At 41.6% G+C, this 21,215-nt stretch overlaps 1 protein-coding gene across 1 annotated transcript in view; it reads right to left on the minus strand.

Moving 5' to 3' along the window:
* The window catches only part of scoca (short coiled-coil protein a), an 8,245-nt gene extending 3,782 nt beyond the window's left edge, over positions 1-4,463 (minus strand). Inside the window, exon 1 of the mRNA XM_067441270.1 lies at positions 4,235-4,463. Within this exon, the coding sequence (XP_067297371.1) occupies positions 4,235-4,298 (64 nt within the window). The 5' untranslated portion in view covers positions 4,299-4,463. The remainder of the gene's footprint in view (positions 1-4,234) is intronic.
* Between the last annotated feature and the right edge of the window lie 16,752 nt (positions 4,464-21,215).

Consider the following 21,215-nt stretch of genomic DNA (forward strand, 5'->3'; position numbering starts at 1 on the left):
TAGATGTAACTACAGAAATTAATTGCATGCATATGTTTTTGCCATTGGTTGACTTGTATGATCATTCCACAGACAATGCGAAACGCAGAATGAACAATAAGTTGAAAGAATGAACACATAGTGAAATCATAGCCTACTACACAAGCCAAATGTAACCTTAACACATTATGAAGAACAGAGAAGAAGACTTAAATACACAGAGAATTAAGGTAATCAACGGAACAGGGGACATGCGTGATTAATCAGGGATTATGGCAAGAAATTAATGACTAGAACTAAGACAAAGAACATGATCGTGGCAGTTTAGAACATTCACTACTGGGGGAAAAAGTAGTTTAGAATCATGAATTTTTTTTAAATGTTTTTGAAATTAGTCACCTATGCTCTATATTTTTACTTGTTATTCATTTTTTGTTGTCCCCCAACCCCCCCCCCCCCCCCCCCCCCCTTGTTGCACTTTGAGATTCTTCGGAATGAAAAGTGCATTATAAATAAAATCTATTATTATTATTATTATGAAGGCTGTATTTATTTGATAAGAAATTCAGTAAAAAAAAAAGTTTAAAACAAGTAAAATTGTGAAAAATTATTGCTATTTAAAATGACTGATTTCTATTTTAAAATGTAATTTATTCCAGTGATGGTAAAGCTGTATTTTCAGCATTACTTTACTTCAGTCTTCAGTGTCAAATGGTCCATCAGAAATCATTCTGATATGCTTATATTTGTCATGCGACTCATGCCTGCCAGCTGGAGTGCGTATGAGAGCCACCAGTGGACACTACTCCGGTCTCTTTTACTGCTTCATGAACTACATTTACCATTATCATTTCATGGCCTTTTCATGTTCTGATTACTACCAGCTGTTTATCATCTTATTCGCCTATTTAAACCCTGTGTGTTCATTCACTCCTCCTGGCAAAGTCTTGTTTATGTTTCTGGGTTTTTTTTGTCATTGTCTTGATCTTCTGCCTGTCTCCCTGGATTTCTTTGTACCTTAGACTATTGTTATTATCTGGATGGTTTCCTTGTGCTTTTGACCTTATGTCTGTTTTATGGATTATGATTATGGATTACACTCAAAGGCAGTACATAATATTATTGGTGCTCAATTATCAATTATGATTCTTATTAATGTTGAAAACTGTTTCTCAATGTTTCTTAATGTTTTGTGGAAATGTTTCATTTATTTTTTTTAGTTAAGTGCTCACAGAAGAGATGAGTTTTCAGTTCTGAATGTTGACAGAGATTCTGCATTCCGGATGAAGGAAGATCATTCCACTAGCAAGGAACAGTGAATGAAAATGTTCTGAAGAGAAGTGTTGCGCCTCTCTGTGATGGTACCTCTCTGTGATGGTACCTCTAGCCATCACTGATGTACAGATAGGCTGCTGGTAGGGATGTAAACTTGTAAAGCTTGGGACATACTCTGCAAGAACAAAGAAATTTGTTCGTTTTCTTAAGGTGGCAAGAACAAGAGCAAAGTTTATTCAGGCCATTACATTCAATACTTCATGAGAAAAGTAGGTGCCGAACATCTGCGTTTCTCTGCATTAACCCCGCCCACTTTAAATGTATGACGAATCACACAATATTCTCGAACACCCACAAGAAAAAAGTTCTGCTCAGGCGATGTGTTGAGAACAAGCTACGAGAACTCCTAAACCAGGGCTGCGAGAACAAAATTACATAATTTTGTTCTCGCAGCCCTGGGAGCGAGAACTTTTTTCTCTGTTCTTGCGGAGTATGTTGTAGCCTTAAGAGCGAGTGGAAGTAGTATTTTCAGTGCTGAGCCTGTGGTAGATCTGTAAGCAAGCATCAATGGTGTAGAGTGCAGAGAAATTAAGAGACGTGTGTCATGGGCCCTTTTGGCCATATTGAAGACTTTCAGAATTTTTTTGTAGGGGTTTGAATGCACACAATGAAAGACCTGCCAGAAGAGCATTACAGTAATCCAGCCTAGAAATAAACAGGGCCTGGACAAAAGTGGTGTTGCATGCTCAGGTAGGAAAGGCCAGATCTTCTTGATGTGTAGCGTAAACCTGCATGACTGAGAAATCTTTGCAAATTTGGTTTTCGAAGGTTAGTTGGTCCTTGAAGATTATTTCAAGGTTTCTAGCTGACCTTGATTGGGTTATTGTGCTGTAGAGACGGATTGGCAGTTAAGACAAGAAGCTCAGTCTTTGCCAGGCTGAGCAGCAGGTGAGGTTTTTTACATTCATGCCGAGATGTCCGCCAAACAGCTTGAGATTCGTGCAGCTATTGTGGGATCATCTAAGGAAATGAAAGGCAGAGCGGTTTGTCATAAGCATAGCAATGGTAAGAGAAACCATGCACCTCCATAATGGGTCCCAGTGATGTAGTGTATATGGAGAAGAGGAGGGGTCCAAGAACTAAACCCTGAGGAACCCCTGTGATTAGTTGATGAGCTTTGGATACCTCCCCACTACATGCAACCATAAGACCTGTGAGATTCAAACCAGTGAAGTGGCATGATGCCTGCAATGGTGAAAGGGTGGACAGAAAGATCTGATCTGATTCACAGTGTCAACGGCAGCAGATCGCTCCAGGAGAATGAGAACTGATAATTTGGAATCCGCTTTTTTTGCAGGGCTTCAATGACTGACAGTAATGCAGTTTCGGTTGAATGGCCTTTCTTGAAGCCAGACTGGTTTATGTCCAGTTGGCTATTCTGTGAGAGGAAAGATGATGCCTGTTTGAAAACAACTAGTTCAAGGTGGATCCATAAGGGGCGATGGTCCCAGGTGGAGCCCATATAGGGCGGAGCCAACAGGTCGGCGATCAGAGGTGGAGTGACGGGATCAACAGCTGGAGGTGAAGCCAGGGCAGATCCTCTTGACAAGGCAGAGCTGGAGACAGGAAGACCTGAGGCATTTCCACACAGAAGAATGGAGGCCGAGGAACTGGCTGTTATAGGAAGAGGGGGAGAGGGAGGCTGGAGGGGGGGTCATTGGAGACACAGGAGACTAGGAGCTGGACGAGGCCAGCAAAGACAAGAGATTTTGATCTGAATGTGGCCAGCGGAGACAGGAGACAGGAGACAGGGCAATATTAACTTCCAATTTCTCATAAAATGCAGAGGCCAGCTGCAGCTCACCCTCAGTGAAAGGAGCATGGCCATGGCTCCACTCCATGCCTTAAAACTCCACAAGACCACCCACAGTGACCGATAGTTTAGCTAGCTCATGCACCTGGTCAGATATACTATTGGGCTCAGGCTCTGGGGCGATGATTGGCACAGTCTTAGTTATAACCAATTCAACTCTGCGCCCCACCCTTAGGTCCAATATTACATTATCATAATCATTCAAAATATGCAGCAGAGCTGAAGTGTGTCTGTGGTGGCCTCTAGTGTATGCTCCATGTAGAATTTGGAGGCGGCTGACTGGGCTCTAGATGCAGAGACAGGCTGGTGATGTCCTCCTCATTGGGGCAGGTAGTGAAAGCTGAACTGTTGTTCACCAGCACCCACTCCAAAAATTTGCAAAATTTCCCCAAGGACTATGACCATGCAGGCGTGCCTTTGTGTGCTTTTTTAGGCTGGTCCTGAAAAACACACACAGAGTGCTGTCTGGAAAGTTAGTAAGGCACGCCATGACTAATAATTCCTTGGTGTGGTCCTCAAGTTACGTTGTTCCTGCTGAGAGCATTTGGAACTGGAAAAAGAAATCTCAGGAGATATAATAGACAACCACATTAAACGCTAACAAAACGGAACAATGATCAGACAGAACTAAGGGTTTAAATACACAGAGTAATCCACTTCATTATCAACCAAGGAGACCAACACATGAGCAGGCGGACAGGAAAAACCAAACACATTGACAATAAAAACTGAACATAACCGGTACATGGTATTATGATTTCCACAAACATATTAAGCAGCAAAAACTGTACAACAGAAGAAATGTTTCTTGAGTACCAAATCATCATCATGTGATGACTGAAGACTGGGTAAGAGTGGAATAAATCACATTTAAAAATATTAAAAGTGAAAAATGATTATACAATATGTCAATATTACTTGCAATGTAAAGCATGTATTTACACAATAAGTGCATTGTATCAATGATTGATTTAAATGTTAGTACATAGCAAAGACATTTAATATAAAGTGCACCTGTGCATATAGTTCCATAACTGATTTGGCTCCTCAAAGAAAAAAAGAAAAAAAGTTTCAGATCAGGGTTGAATACAAGACATGGAGTCTTACCTGAATCATCTTCTAGTGAGATGTTAGTGAAAGTCCAATTCGCTTCATCTACGTCGTCCTCCATGACTCAATGTGAGTGCTAATGTGGGTGTAGCCAATTATCAACAACTATTCAATATGTTAAGCAATTTAGTGTAAATGTAAATGTCTCTGGAAAGGTATTTTCTCTCTATCCATTTGTCTCTCTTCCTGAAACACTGTGTGTTTGTCTGGTCTTACCCTCTCAATTATTCACCATCACCACGGTTACTAACCAGACCTGTATGGCAACTCAGGTGACAATACTAAAGCAGACTTATAGGGCAACGCCTGAGAGATCCAAAGTTCACTCGTTCACGTTCTCAGATTACAGTGAGACGAGATGCCCCCCAAACATTCTCACCCAGCAGCACAAACCTTTTACTTTCTTTTGCCAGTTGTCCTATTTCATCTGTGCTGTAGTGACACATTAACTAAAGGAAGTGTCTGATGGTCTCACACATACAAAACCACATGACAGGGCCCAACTACGCTGTCTAAATTGTTTTGCACTTTGATCCGTGTTGTAAAAAATCCCAGAGTAGACTACAACAAGCTACTGAAAGGTTTCACCTCGATGCACTGATTGAACTCCAGGTGCTTTTATTCTTGCTGCAGACATAATAATATGTTGTTAGGCTAGTGTCTGATTTTAACAGTACAGCAAATACCTCTTATGCATAGTCTGCATTACTATAATAGCATGACTTTTTTTTTACTTGTATGCAAATTCAAAGATATATATCTTACTATTATTATCTTCATAAGATATCAAAGCTAACAGACATTGAAGATGATGAGCTTTACTGAGAATGTAAATGATTTAAGTGCTAACAAAACTCACATCCGTATGGCCAGTGGAGAATTTTGTAATCTCCAAACAGTGCTTTTGATGGCTGCGACAGGTTTCAGTTATCTATATTTCTTTTGATGGTAACTTTATAACTGCAAGTATTAGTAAATAATATATTTTGAATGTATGCAGGACCATGGATGAAAGTGTAGCGGTTGGATCAAATATAAAATATTGTAATATTTATATATCTTGGTAAAGATAATCTGTGCAGAATCACCTTTTCTGGCTTAGTGAAGTATATCTGTTGCCAACAAAGCTTTGAAAATCATCTGACAAGTATGTGTGAAGTGCCTCCTAGTGGTTATGGCGTGCCAAAAATGAAAGGAGAAACTGACAGTTCCCTTCCGAGAGAGGTTCCTCGTATTACGTATGGGAAAAACTCCTTTTCTCGAGAATGTGAAGCAAAACTTTTAATAAAGGTATCTATGTAAAGCGCAGTGAGCTGCACGGCCATAGCCCAGCGCGAGGAGCGCTCTGATTGGCCGGGCTGCGGCAACTGCAGGAACCTATGGTGAGGCGGCTGAGAGGAACGAACCAATGGGGGGCGTTCCAGAAGCCCGCCGAAAAAGGTGCTTATATTTGCATACAGGAGGCTATATAAGACCCTAATTCGCCATAGGTGTCAGATTTTATCTCCTTCAGCGATACCTTCGCTGGTCTCCGGAAGAAGCACCGCCGTTGAAAAGGCACCAGCGGAACCTGCAGCTGAGGACGACGGACTCCCTCTCCGCCTTCTCTGCCGTTCCAGCTACGCCATCCGGCGTTATATATCCTTTAAACTGTGTCTATGTTGAGTGTTATATGTGTTTGTGTGTGTGTTGCCGCTGCAACGCCACTTCTAGAGCTTACAGGCTTGTTCTACTCGAGGACTCTCTCGTTCCGCCGCGGCGCTTCTCACTCTCCCTCTGCTCTCGTCCCGTCGCGCTGAATAGCGCCGCGGAAAGAGAGAATGTTAGAGGACATGAGCACACTCAAGCCGAAGCTCTCTTCACTCTGCCGCCGCCGCGGCTCTTCTTCCGCCGCTGCCACAGAGTTGTTCCCACTCTTCTCTCATTCCGTCGCGCTACAGCCGCGGACAGAGAATACTAGAGTGAATAGGCGAACTCGAGCCGAAGCTCTCGCCGTGCTAGAAGCGCCGCGGACAGAGTTTTACCTCACGCTTCCAATTCTCTCGTCCTGTCGCTCTATCGCCGCGGACAGAGAATACTAGAGTGAATAAACAAACTCGAGCCGAAGCTCTCGCCGTGCTAGAAGCGCCGCGGACAGAGTTTTACCTCACGCTTCCAATTCTCTCGTCCTGTCGCTCTATCGCCGCGGACATAGAATACTAGAGTGAATAAACAAACTCGAGCCGAAGCTCTCGCCGTGCTCATTCTACCGCCGCCGTGCTGAAGCGCTGCGGACAGAGAATACTAGAGTAAGTTAGACGAGCGAGCTCGGGGTGTTGGGTATGTCAAGAACAATGTCGCTGCAGCGCGCGCTTACTGCCAAGGAAGTTGTAATGGCTGCCTTGTCATGATAGCGCGCGCCCCTTCCACAGCACGTTGCTGACTAGAGCGCGGCTTACGTCATAGCACGCGCTCACTGTCAGAGCATAAGGGCGTCGGAAAATGGCTGCCAAGCTAAGCCCTTTTTTCACTCTATCACTTCCAGTCCCCTTTATTCAGGCGGCTGGAAAGGTTTTTACACTGTAGACAAAGTGTCCACTACACAGTGTGCACCCCTACATAAGCACTGTTAATTCAGCCTCACAAAATCACAAATAAATCCCGCCGCGGCCGGATTACACCATATAAAGTCAACTAGCCTTATTGCAGTCAACTAGCCTGTGGTCAAACACGCTTGTCTGCATGCGCGCTTTCAGTCTAGACTAGAGCATAACGGCATTGTGGAATGGCTCACATACCACCCGCACTTCCTTACATTCTCCCAGTTCCCTTAAGTTAAGTGACTGGAGATGAAATATTGCAGTCAACTAGCCTGTGTTAAACACGCTCGTCTGCACACTATGCTGTGTGCGTTTACCCCTGTGGATTTGCTCACTGGTTTGCACCGTGGGTATTCTACGTAGGTTGTGCGCCACTGCACATTGTTTACACTACACACAAAAGAGCTTTCTATGTAGGAAATGTGCCCACTTTACAGTCTGCACTCCTGCACCCAAGCACTTTTCACAAAGTTCACTCTCGCACACACAATATAAATGTGAGGCGTGCGCCCACTGCAAAGCCTGCACCGCCAAAACTAACACTATCCCCACAGTGTTACAAGCAGTGTTACAGCACAAGCAACCCGGCTAACAGGCCCCTATTACTAAGCGGCCAGCCCCCGAATCTAATTCAACCCCTGGCTTTACGAGCCCAGGCCTGGCAGGCCATTCCTGGTATATAATATTGGGTGTTGAACATATAAAACGAGGTTCTCGCTACAGTTTTGTTCGCAGACCCCGCGATTCAAGCCGTGGTCGAGCCCTCTGTAAGAAGCAGTGTCAGTCACGTGCTTCTCGCTGAGGCATTGAGACTGTTAAAGGAGAGAGCGGCGAAAACAGTACACCCGACGCTAGCGAGTCAGGTTTTTACTGTCGCTAATTCCTCATGCCAAAAATGGGTGGCGGTCTCAGGCCCATTTTCCAGGCATCTGAACAAAGCACTTATGACACGCTCGTTTCAAGGTGCTGACGGTGAAACAAATCCTCGCGCACATTCGCCCCGGGGATTGGGTTTTCTCAATAGATCTGAAAAACGCATACTTCACGTTACGATAACCCCCCACCCCCACTACAGGCCATTCTAGAGATTCGCCTTCGAGGGGCAGGCTTATCAGTACAGTCATTGTCATAGACTCAAGACTTACGGCATAAGAACCGTGCATGGCTAAGCATCTCCTTTTATGGGCAGAGCACAATCTGAGCTCCCTAAGGGCGGCTTACGTGCCAGGTATTCTGAATCAGGGTCCGGACATGTTATCCAGAGGACCCATGTCCCCAGGGGGATGGTCCCTTTACCCGCAAACAATTCAGCTCGCACAGCACACGCTGCCCAATATTTTTTCTGCAAACGCAGGGATGCCCTGGCCCAGGTTGGCCCAGACTCCCTCTATATGTTCCCTCCGATCGCGATCCAGCTGCAGCCTGTGCTTTTTAATAGCCCCACTTTGGAAGAACCGCACATGGTTCTCCATACTGTTTCAGCTGTCAGACACAGCCCCATGCCTATTCTGCCAATGAAAGGGAAGGTCTGGCATCCCAATCCCGAGCTGTGGGCCCTCCACGTATGGCCCATCAACGGTATCCGGGAACCTCTCTGACAAGTTATGAACACTATTTCGGAAGCTAGAGCCCCTGCTATCTGGCAGCTCTGCTTTGAAGTGGTCAGTGGTTTTCTAACCAATGTGCTACGCGAAACATCGACGCACACTCATGCGAACTGGCGGAACCGCTCGCTTTCTCCAAGAGCTAATGGATGCGGGTCGTCCCCCCTCCATACTCGGGGTGTGTGTCTCCGCCATAGCAGCTAGCCACGCTCCGATCGCGGCACATTCACTAGGGAAAAGTGATCTTATTGTGTGTTTTCTTAAAGGGGCCAGGAGATTCAGCCCGCCTTGCCCCTACCTCGGTCCCTATTTGGGACCTCGCCATGGTTTTGGAGGCCGTGAAGGGTTCCCCCTCCTAACCACTTCAGAACACGAGCTTGAAGCACATATCACTCAAAACCGTTTTTCTGCTGGCTGTGGCCTCGGTTAACCGAGTGGGTGGCTTACCTGCACTCTCCGTGAGCCCTTCCTGTCTTGAGTTTGGGTCCAGCAACTTCAAGGTTGTGCTCAAACCGAGGCATGGTTTTATGCTGAAAGTGCTATCAACCCCTTCAGTATGCAGGTCTTTGCACTGCTTAACCCGCGTCTCAGAGAGAATAAGACGCAAACCTATTCTGCCCAGTCAGAGCATTGAGATTGTATCTAGAGCGCTCCGCCCCCTTCAGGCAGTCGGATCAGCTCTTCATTGCTTCGGTGGCCGCACTAAAGTTTGTGCTGTCATGAAACAGTCTCTCACACTGGATAGTGGATGCAGTCCCACTAGCATATAGGTCCAGGACCTAACCTGTCCTACAGGCATTTAAGCCCACTCCTCTAGAGGCATGGCCTCATCTTGGGCTTGGTCGTGTGACATTTCTTTGGAAGATATCTGTGCGGCGGCAGGCTGGGCCTCTCCGTCCACTTTTATCAGATTCTACAAGTTGGAGGTTCCAGCTCTACAAGCAGGGCTTCTCTCCATCTAGGCTCTATCTTGACCCTGGCAAACAGATTGCCTTACATTTTGGCCTGTACACATTAGTCCTTAAGCACTATTCATTCATCATAAGATCCGACTATGTCCGATCAGCTGTTCAAACGAACCGACTCTTCCGGTTCTTCATTCCCCTTATAAGCCGCCTCTGTCGGTGTCTCGGGGGTTTATAACATGTGCTTTGGGTATACTGGGTCAGTCAGCACACACGGCGCTTTACATTGTGTTCCCATACGTAATACGAGGAACCTCTCTCGAAAGGGAACGTACTCGGTTACTTTCGTAACCTCGGTTCCCTGAGAGAGAGGAACGAGTATTACGTTCCGTGCCGTGTTTATGCTTCTCAGGTATCGCTTCAGTCGATCTTAAAACTTGACACCTATGGCGAATTAGGGTCTTATATAGCCTCCTGTATGCAAATATAAGCACCTTTTTCGGCGGGCTTCTGGAACGCCCCCCATTGGTTCGTTCCTCTCAGCCGCCTCACCATAGGTTCCTGCAGTTGCCGCAGCCCGGCCAATCAGAGCGCTCCTCGCGCTGGGCTATGGCCGTGCAGCTCACTGCGCTTTACATAGATACCTTTATTAAAAGTTTTGCTTCACATTCTCGAGAAAAGGAGTTTTTCCCATACGTAATACTCGTTCCTCTCTCTCAGGGAACCGAGGTTACGAAAGTAACCGAGTACGTTTTATGTTCTGTCCTGAAATAAATAAATACATAATATGCAGCACATCTAGATTGCCTGTTCATTAGGTGAAATGTTTGTTTGCACTTTTAAAGGGTTAGTTCACCCAAAAATGAAATTTCTTTCATTAATGACTCACCCCAATGTCGTTCCACAACCATAATGCGTCTGTTCATCCTCGGAACATAGTTTAAGATATTTTAGATTTAGTCCGAGGCCTTTCTGTCCTTTGAATGCGCACTTGCTGTCCACGTCCAGAAGGTAATGAAAACATCATCAAAGTAGTCCATATGTGACATCAGTTGGTCAGTTATACTCTTTTGAAGCGTCTACAATACATTTTGGTCCAAAAATAACAAAAAAAAATACGACTTTATTTAGCACTGTCTTCTCTTCCCTTCCCTGTTCCTTAAATAAAGAATCAAACGGTCGATTAGAATCGCGTGTCAAACTGGCAAACTGCTGAAATCACGTGACATTGGCGATGTGAATCAATCTGCTGATTCGCGACCGTTTGATTTTTGGGTATGAAAACAAACGCGGAAGAGAAGACAGTGCTGAATAAAGTCGTATTTTTTGTTATTTGTGGACCAAAATGTTAGCCTGACAAGTCAGACCCACATCAAGATGTTTGGTCTGGAAACTCACCATAGACAGGGCTCAATCCGAGGGGCGGATAAACGGTTGTCTTTCAAACTCCCTCTGCACGCGATTTCTAGGCTACCAAAATGTATCATCGACGCTTCAAAAGAGTCTAACTAACCAACTGATGTCACATATGGACTACTTTGATGATGTTTTCATTACCTTCTGGATGTGGACAGCAAGTGGACATAAGTTATACACTTACATTCAAAGGACAGAAAGGCCTCGGACTATTAAATCTAAAATATCTTAAACTGTGTTCCGAGGATGAACAAAAGCATTACGGGTGTGGAACGACATTAGGGTGAGTCATTAATGAAAGAAATTTCATGTTTGGGTGAACTAACACTTTAAATCTGTCAATTAAATATTTTATATGTATTAATTTTAGCTATTAAATGTCTAGCAATGTTAATTAATAAATCGATTTCATAGCACAAAAAGGATTTACATTGACTAAAATAGTCAAAGCTTAAATGGTCAGTAAAAAGGCTAATGTTTGCAGCTTTAATTGCTGAAACTGGTTTTGATCCTATCAACACAATTAATATCACTCCCATAAGCCTGACCTTTAGTGATTGCACCTCATTTTTATGAATAACAACAAAACTAACTCATGTGGTTCAGGATCATACCTTTGATTATATTCAAGGTAATTAAACAATATGCTATTTCTGCAAATAAAAATACACTGGTGCCATTCATATTTCATTTACCGGTAATCTTTTTTTTTTTTTATTGCAAAATCTATGAGCCAGTGTATTTTTCGGGTCGGGGTTTTGGACAGGATGTTCACACTTCCGTGGAACCATGAGCATTTACAAGATAGTGATTACATGGCAGAGAAACACGGTAATGCAAGATTAACAAGCCTAATCAAAACAGCCACACACAGTCTACACTCAGACAAAGTTAAATATGGCTAAACATAAACATAAAAGTAATCATGCTTAACCATACTTATTTGACTCAAAGAGTCCATGTCTTTCTCTGTGAAAGTATCGTTCACTGCAATCCAAAAACATTTAGCCCAAACTGTGTCTTTCAAATTGTTAAGTACATACAAACTGTTTAACCCTAAAATGAAAATTCTGTCATCATTTACTCTCCTTCAAACTTGTTCAAAATCTGTATGAGTTTCTTTTTTCTTTTAAACACAAAGGAAGATATTTAGAAGAATGTTGTTAACCAAACAGCTGATGGTCCCTATTGACTTCCATAGTATTTTAGGACCATATAATGTCTGGTTACAGACATTCTTTAAAAAAAAAAAATCTTCTTTTGAGTTCAGCAGAAGAAAGGAGCGCATACAGGTTTTGAACAAGAGTAAATGATGACAAGATTTTCATTTTGGGGTGAACTATTTCTTTAAGTAAAGTTAACTAGTTGCAAGTAGACTTTACTGTTTGTAATTGAAGTATATAGTATAATGTTTTCACTCAATGATATAAATAGAATTGCTTTAAACATTAAAACATTTGTGTCATATGCAGGGAATTATGACTGCACTCTGTGGAGAGTTATTTTAGTATCATTCAAATACTATTAGTTATATTAAAGATGGACTTTGTAACAACATCTTTAGTGCCTTTAATGGGTCTTGAGAGAGGAAATGACATTGGTGTCAATGGAGGCCTTTCTGAGCATCGGATTTCAACAAAAATATCTTCATTTGTGTTCCGAAGATGAACGGAGGTCTTACGGGTGTCGAACGAAATTAGGGTAAGTGATTATTTTTGGGTGAACTAACCCTTTATAATCATAAATGCATTCACTCATCCATAAACATTATTAGATCCATCAGGATATTGACAAACTCCATGATTCCCCGCATATTCAATGCGCCATCAATCTACGCCTTTGTTATTGTTTTAAAGAGGTAAGCGATCCCTATAGCAGTGAAAAAAATACATTGTGTAGCTATGACTATAATACCAACAATACGGCGAATGTAGTTGTCACAATTCGCCAGTGTGAGTGCCTGTGATCACCACCAGAGGGCACTCCAACCCGGACTGTCATCCTATCATAGACTACATTACCCATAATACTTTGCCTGGACTAATTAGCACTCACTGTTTACACCTGTGTCTCATTACCTCATTACCTCTGCCTATATAGACAACGTTCACTGATGTCATTCACTGCGAAGTCTTGTTTGTTGTATACTGCATTTCTAAGCATTTCCCTGGTTTCTTTAGCCTGACGTGGTCATACTCAATTCTAGTCAGAATATGAGTCTGAAACTGCTCCATTGGGCTGTGATTATGGGGGGTGTTTCAACTGAACCAGGAAAGACCTCAATTGGATAGACCTACAACCAATCAGAGCAACGAAGCGATGCATTGTCAAATGTCAACATAGTTCAACTGCACTGTGTTGCCAAGTCCGCGTTTTCCCCCCCGCGGGTTGTTTTCTATGTCCGCGGGTTGAGCGACTATTATGTGATATATAGACCCATGAGTGCGAATTTTAGCAGGCAACCTTGCCAAAATAACACATTTTACCCCCAAATGCCATTTTTCCCCCGGAGAACCCCCGAGAAGCTATTGTTTAGGGCTAGTAGTTGGCGGGTTTTGTTGTAAAAACTTGGCAACCCTGTCTGCACATGCGCTGGTATCAGGCTGGAATACACAATCTTTGCCGATGTTGTAAAAAAATAACATAATTTAATGATACACAGAGTACTTACCCAACATGATCATCATTTCTGAGAGAAATTGTGATGGTGAATGCATATAGAAACAAGCTCTCCGTTTAGGATTCGAAAAAATATAATCCAAGCCCCTTTAATGACGTGCATGATTACGTTACTGTTGATCATCTGTCCATCATCGTCTAAAGCCCGCCCTGATGATTTCATTGGTCCGAACTGTTTCTGTTTGGGAATAATTACTCGTCTATGGAGCAAGGCCAGACCGAACTGCCCGACCTAAAAAATTTGTGGGCGGGGCTGAGTTTGGCTGGCATCCAGGCTAGGTTTCTTGTCTCTTGGTCTTTGATTACTTGCCCGTTCCCGTTCCTTGGATTAACCGTTTGCCTGTCTCACCTGTCTTGTTTGCCTTTTTGGACTGCTTTCCTGTGTATAAACTTTTGCCGGCTTTTGACCATGTTTGTGGATTACCCTCTTAATAAATACTGCGTTTGGATCTCCAACCCAAAGTCTCAGAGCGGTACGTCACCATAGGAGGCCTATGTCCCGAACCGGATTACATACTACACAAAATCATACTATGCATTATACTTCTTTAGCTGTCCTTAAGTGATTATTACCGTATTCAAAATAAATATTAAAGGTAGGGAGGGCAGGTAAGAACTATCTAAAACACCTTAGTCCAAATTTGTTTAAACTTTCTTTATATGTCAATACATAATTAAAATGTAATTACTTAGACTATAAAAATCAAGTGACTCTAGACTTTTTAATCTGTAATAAACACCGCTCATTATTTTCGTCCGAGACAAAACAAGTGATTGGCTTAGGCGAATATAACGCTCTCTTGCTACCATGGCTACCACCCCATTTGCTAAAGGATCTGCCCACATGCGAGTGCCCGTTTGATTTGAGGAGTTCAAGCATAGATATGTTAGCCTGACAAGCCAGACCCACATCAAGATGTTTGGTCTGGAAACTCACCATTGACAGGGCTCAATCCGAGGGGCGGGATAAACGGTTGTCTTTCAAACTCCCTCTGCATGGCGTGCACGCAATTAGATAGAGCTATACAACCAACCAGAGCTAGTTGAAAGATTAAACTTCCGCCGTATCTGGTCGGCAAAACTCAGAACACATCTTCCCTTTGAATGACTTCAGTGCCGTTCTTTTCTCAGAGAAAAGCTTAACTCCAAGTCTTCCAGAGTCGCGGTCAAAGCTAATTCGAAAGACCCCCAGATCGCCAGTTTCTGTGTTTACTAGAAGCACACAAACCACTCAGCTGTCGTCATTATGGCCACGCCCACCGACTCTATACACAATGTGATTGGCCTGACCAGAGTTTGGTGTTTACAGCTCAGAAGTGTATTGAGAGTTGCTAGACGACACTCGCGGGCAGATTAGATTTGCTGCCACTAGGTTTCTAGGGTTGCCACTATGTTTCTAGATTTCTAGGCTATCGATATGTGCATATATAGATGGAAAATGTAAGAGTATTTAAAGAAGAGAAACCAACATATTTCTGCTGTTCTATAAATAAGCATGCCCTTCTGTCAGCGAGTCTGTTGTCTATTTTTGTTAAGCTGCTCGCGCTGAATTAAAGCCACAGTGCATAGTTCTTGATCAACTTGACCTGATTAACAAAATCTTTTCACTCTTGAAACGTTAATTTTCATGTTAATTTTCACTCAATGAAAGACTGAAAATTAACGTGAAATCGGTTCTCTTCAAAAGAGAACCGATTTCACCATAAAATAATGTAGTGCAGTGTTCCGTGTGTTTCACAATCACCACATAACACCCAGCGCTGTGAAATAAATAATAAAATACACGAAAACACATCACTGCCAGAAGATTTTGCCCAAACTTCCAAGGCCTGTTTAAACGATTAAACTAAGCGTATCTTAACTTTAATGTAACATTTATCAAGTGAACAATGTGTAGGCTACAGCACATTATATCCATGTGTGTTTGGGAATGGCATTTGCAGCAGATATATGCTGCCCGTCATAAATCAAAGCACATCTCGGAGGAGCACACCGGCAAATGTGACAGAATGGACGATATTATAGTCTGTATTTGCAATACACAGTTCAGCTGTGAGTGATCATCAGCGAGACAAATGCTGCCAGAATGCACAACGGACGGGCGTCGGGCGCGTGCGGCTCCCGCTCTCCATATGCACTGCTTCTGCCCTGTCAACCATAGATATGCTGTCATTTAATTTTATTGTTTTGTGAATGCGCATTGGAGATTTTTATTTTAGGCCTAAATCAACACATTTGACATGACATTTTTTTTTTTAAATCACTCCTGAAATCACATGGAGGTTAAACAACTGGAGTCACTCGAATTACTTTAATGATGTCTTTACTTTCTGGGGCTTCAAAATGGTAGTTGTGTAGCTTATCAATGGATGGACTTTCAGATTTCATTAAAAATATCTACATTTGCATTTCGAAGAGGAACGAATGTCTTGCGGGTTTGGAACGACATTAATGATGAACTAAGCCTTTAAAACTAGCAAAATAACTAAACTTATGCCTAAATCAACAAGTTTAATTTGAGATCGCTGTTATAGCATCAATGTATCTTTAGATGTAAAGCATGACCGAATGAATGAAAAGGTAGGAATAAGGAAATTATAGAGAGAGGATGATAACGGTTGAGATGGTAAGGATGAGATGAAGACTGGAAAATCAGAGAGATGCAGGAACAAAATGATACATTGACAGGAGATAAAGAGTTTGACAGATAGAAAATGGCAGAATAAATGACAGAGGGGCAGACTGAAGAATAAACACTAATGGAGATGTATAGGCAATCTCTCATTCTATCTCTCTTTCCTTTCAGACTGCAGAGTTAACAGATGCCCACGGCTGGCAGTGGCTCTCTTGATGCTTGTAAAGGAGGCTCAACCCATCTGCACTGTGCATAAGCACCAGCAACAATCAGCCCTGTACAGACCCCAAATCAGCTTTGGGTTTAGAAACACCAGCAGAGCTATGAGAATTAATGTTATTTTTTTGACTGGTGCAAGGATAGTAATTAACCATGTTACCAAGCACATACTGCAACAGGATCTCTCCCTGTGCCGCCAGAAATAATGTAATGCTATGAACAAAGAAGTTCATATCGGGTAAGTTTCATTTCAGAATCAATCAGGTAATCACAGCCATGCAATTGCCAGTTAGTTTGTGTATTACTGCTCCGCTATTGAAAATAGTTCCAAATGAAGCCGTGTAGAATGTCTCTAAGCAGATGGTTAGTGGTTTTTCACTCCTGAATCACTGTTTTGAAAAAATCAGATGCTCGAATGATTCAATGACTTTGTGTCTTTGAAGTTTGTGTTTACATAATATGTGTATATACTGTGTATCATTTTAGAACACATTTTAAAGTGGACTTTTATTGTGCCAATAATCATGGTGTCTAATCAGCTTCTTGATATGCCACACCTGTGAGGTGGATGGATTATCTCGGCAAAGGAGAAGTGCTCACTAACACAGATTTCTAAACAATATTTGAGAGAAATAAGCATTTGGTGTACATAGAAAAAGTCCTAGATCTTTGAGTTCAGCTCATGAAAAATGGGGGCAAAGCAACTGTTGTGTTTATAATTTTGTGTAAAAACTTGTGTAATAACTGTTGTGTAAAACATTTTTCATAAATAATTACCTGCATGGTCATGTATTTATATATACATAATTATTTTAATATATTCCTTACGAAAAATAGTTTGTGAAAATAGTATGTCTGAATTAAGTTTCATAAAACAGTAAACAAAACAGTACGCAGATGACCTACTACTTTTAGCAAGATTCAAAAGTGCACGTCCAGTGGACCCTTTACTCTCCCATGAAACCATGGGAGTGGATTGTGAATGACACTAGCTGCGTTTCCATTACAGATTTGCACAAAACCAATGTTATGTGACAAAAACATTTTTTTTTCTCTCGTGATAAGTAATTCCAAAAATCATGCCAAGGGATGATGGCAGGTTTACGCATATTGCAGTCACCGCACTAGCCATTATTTTTAATCATGGAGCCATAGGCGTTATCTTAGCATTAATGGAAAGGAAAGCCCCTGCATCAAGGTCTTGATAAATTGTGGCATTTTTTGTTATTTAGAATACAGTATACCTGCAATTCTTTTGTCTTTTATGAATTTGATAAAGAACTCTGTCTCGTCTTGTGTCCAAACATACCGCACAATCATTAAAGAATGATTGGCTTTTATGTACTCCAGGTTACAATTTCCATTCCAGTTTTGCTGAATATACATTTTTCAAATTGCATTAAACCACCCTTATTAAAAAACATTTCTGTAATATAAGGGAGTTTTTGCAAAACGTATTTCCATTCGCAATTTCAATTTGCACATTTTGAAGGGCAATGGAAAAGTGGCTAATGACATGACAAATGGACATCCAGATTACATTCATACTATATAAAACATACTTTTCTTTAATGTTCGCAAAGTAAGACCATGTTTAAAAGAAGTACCTACTCTGAGAACGTGATTTCAGATGTATCCAGTTCCTGAATGCATCAGTTGAGTGTAATTCAATGACTCACTCATAAAAACCCATGTTCCATGTTGCCACCTACTGGCAGAACGATATATGTACACACCAACAACCAAACTAAAAATGACAGCAGTATAATATACTAGGCCTATTTGCTATTTTAATAATATGCAGTACAGTACACACCTGCTTGTTTCAACCCAGTTTTATCTTACTTTTTTCACTAGACTTGCAGAACTGTCCTCTCCATCATGGGAAATGTCATCGCCGTCCACCATACAACTGATATATGCTAACATAGGGTGTCCAGACCGTAGGACACACCAGGGAGTGAAGGTGCCCCTGTGCCCACGTTTTGGTCAGCCAAGCCAGGGCAAGTGGAGGCGGCACTGAACCTGGCTCCAGTGCTTTGAGGCGTGACATCCAGCCGAGGTTCAATCTGCCTGCACTGCAAAATGGTGCACTAAAACTGAACCCTAGGCACAGAATGTGTGTTCCAAATCACTTCCTTCTGTGTAGAGCATGAAATCCCTTAAGATACCTAACAAGATCTCAAGAAAGGAATCTCAAAATGGTCCTGCTTTCTTAGCAATGATACAGACACACATGCTTGCAGTCGCACATGTAACAAAGCCAAACTAAATACAGAAGTCAAAAGATCGGAAGAAGTGGCATGCTCACCGAGGCTGGATTTATTTAAATAAAAGCACAGGAAAAACAATAATATGGCAAGACCTATTTTTAGTTACCGCCAATCCTACTGTAGAAATGCAGAAGTCAACAATAATTATTGATTCCATGAGCAAAAGTTTATGATAAGTGTATATCTTTCATAAGATGTGAAAAGTATATTAAAGTTCATGTGATTTGAACATGTCGGCCCCCATGAGGCAACCAATTTCAACTTTTCAGTTTCATTTCAACCAACTGTCAGGTTTGTTAATATTAAAAAATGTTTCTAAAGCTCCAAATCAGAGTAATTTCTGTATAACGTGACACTGAAAGCATCACCTAATTTCCCAGTATAATGTACTGATGTTATCAGTTCATTTGAATTTTATATGCAGTGTGTGAGAGAGAATTTGGGAGGGTTGGCCCTGGAAAGGCTTCAGGAAAGGGGAGTGTGAGGCATTGTAGCGGTGACACGACAGGAAGAAGCTGTCATCGTGGTGGAGTGCCAGGGCCATCTCTGCAGATGGTCTCTATGACATTATGACGTCATCTTCCTCTCCTGACAGGACCTCCACCTGTAAATTCACATGCAAATACTATTAAACACACTGTTTTTAAGATCCAGTGTACTCATGGTCATTCTTATTATCGGCGGTTTGTAATTTCAGATACTCATTCTGAAACATCAGCCATCACAGACTAGAATGCAATATAACTTTTGCTCATATGGAAAACCAAAAATGTGTGAATCAAACTTTCATATTTATAATTTTTTTTGTTATTATGGTCAATATTGTGCTCACTGCAATTAGACAAGAACAAAGAGGTGGTTCTCAACCAGGTGTCTAGGGCAAACTAGGGGGCATCAGCGAACTTCCAAGGGGACCTCAAGGTGATTTAAAGGGTTAGTTCACCCAAATAAAAATTCTTCAGAACACAAATTAAGATTTTTTTTAATGAGCTTTCTCTATTCAGCAACGTCACTGCAACTTTCAAGGCACAGAAAGGTAGTAAAGACATTGTTACAAAATGTCTACGAAAGTATAATACAAAAATGAAAATATAATAAACCCACGAAGATAAACGAATAAATCAAGATATTTCTTATTTTATTTTAAGTGTTTTTTTTTTCTTAAAGGGAGGGCTTAATATAACAAATTATGTCTCTGAAATATGTAGTAGAAAACCTATGAAAAATATATAAGGCCATTATAGCCTATATTTAGACAATGGGTGGCGCCATTTTGTTTGGGTTCTATATGTCAATGATGTAGAATCATAGCATAGAATGGGTGAATTCGGCAATCAACTGGCGCTAACGTCACCCGTATCTATTTTTACCACAACACAACTCGGAAAAAAATATAAACTTATAAGATGCCACATCATTTATTGCTTTGTAATTACATCATTTGCATGTAAAACACACATTTGCTGTAAGGAGATGCAATTTCTCACTGGATCTGTTCAAGGTAAGTGTACCCTTACAAAAAAACACATGAACTTCAGATGTGCAAAAACACATGTGGCCACATGTGACCAAATGTACATGTGAATTTTCACATGTGAAATTTAACATGTAAAAACATGTTAGAAGCACATGTGGATCACATGTGAACACATGCACATGTGGAATTTAACATGTTAAAATATATTCGATTATTTAAAGCATTTTATTCGATATATCAAACTAATGTTGTACTGCTGCCTACGATTTGATAAGTTACGATTGATATGTAAAAAAAAAAAAATCGCCTGATACCCGAATGTAATGCTGCCTTCACGGAATTTTCGTAAATAAGAGGTAAGAAATTGCACATGAACACCCTCTGATGTCATGTTTACCACTGGGAAGTTCGGAAATAATTTTGATACCCAAGTTCCCCAGATGGGCGTGGTATAACCGTTCAAAATGGCGGATGGGAGACTGTTAAACACCTGCTGTGGCAGGTGTTTTATTAGGGTCTCATTCAGCTCCCTAGTTCAGTACTAGGGAACTGATTGAGACGTACACTTAGTTTTTTTCCGCAACAGTTTCATTCATTGTCTTGTCGTTAAAGTAGCCTAGTACATATTTACATAAATTAATAATCAAAACACATCGAAAATCGCATGTAGTTGACCATCATTCCAGAATAGTGAGCAAGCTGACTATTTGTGGTAAAAGTAGCTAGGCTGTACAATCGGATGAAAACTATTACCATTTTAGTCTTTAAGCAGCCTTTATTGTGTCTACATTCAGGGCCGTTTCTAGCCTTTCTGGCACCCTAGGCGAGATTCATATGTTGCACCCCCCCCCCCCCTTTTTTTTTTTAAACTACAACTTATTAAGTAAATATGACTTCCTTGTTTCATGGGCATATTGTACATGCATTAATCGAATAATGTAGCTAGGTTTATTAACACTGAGATCACAGATGTTGGGGGGTTCGGGGGCATGCTCCCCCGAGAAAATTTTGATTTCTATGATCTACATATGTGTATTTTAAGATGTTCTGAAGGCCAAAAAATTAGATAACAATAGCTTGAAAACCATGTCACTCGGCTCCGCTGCGGATTGAAGAACACAGTGACACAAAGACTAACGCTAAAAGACGGGACAAAGCCGTAGCCGAAGCCTCACGCCAGTTTCCTATGTT

The sequence above is a fragment of the Pseudorasbora parva genome, chromosome 4 (assembly GCF_024679245.1).
Source record: "Pseudorasbora parva isolate DD20220531a chromosome 4, ASM2467924v1, whole genome shotgun sequence".
In the NCBI taxonomy this organism is placed as follows: domain Eukaryota; kingdom Metazoa; phylum Chordata; class Actinopteri; order Cypriniformes; family Gobionidae; genus Pseudorasbora; species Pseudorasbora parva.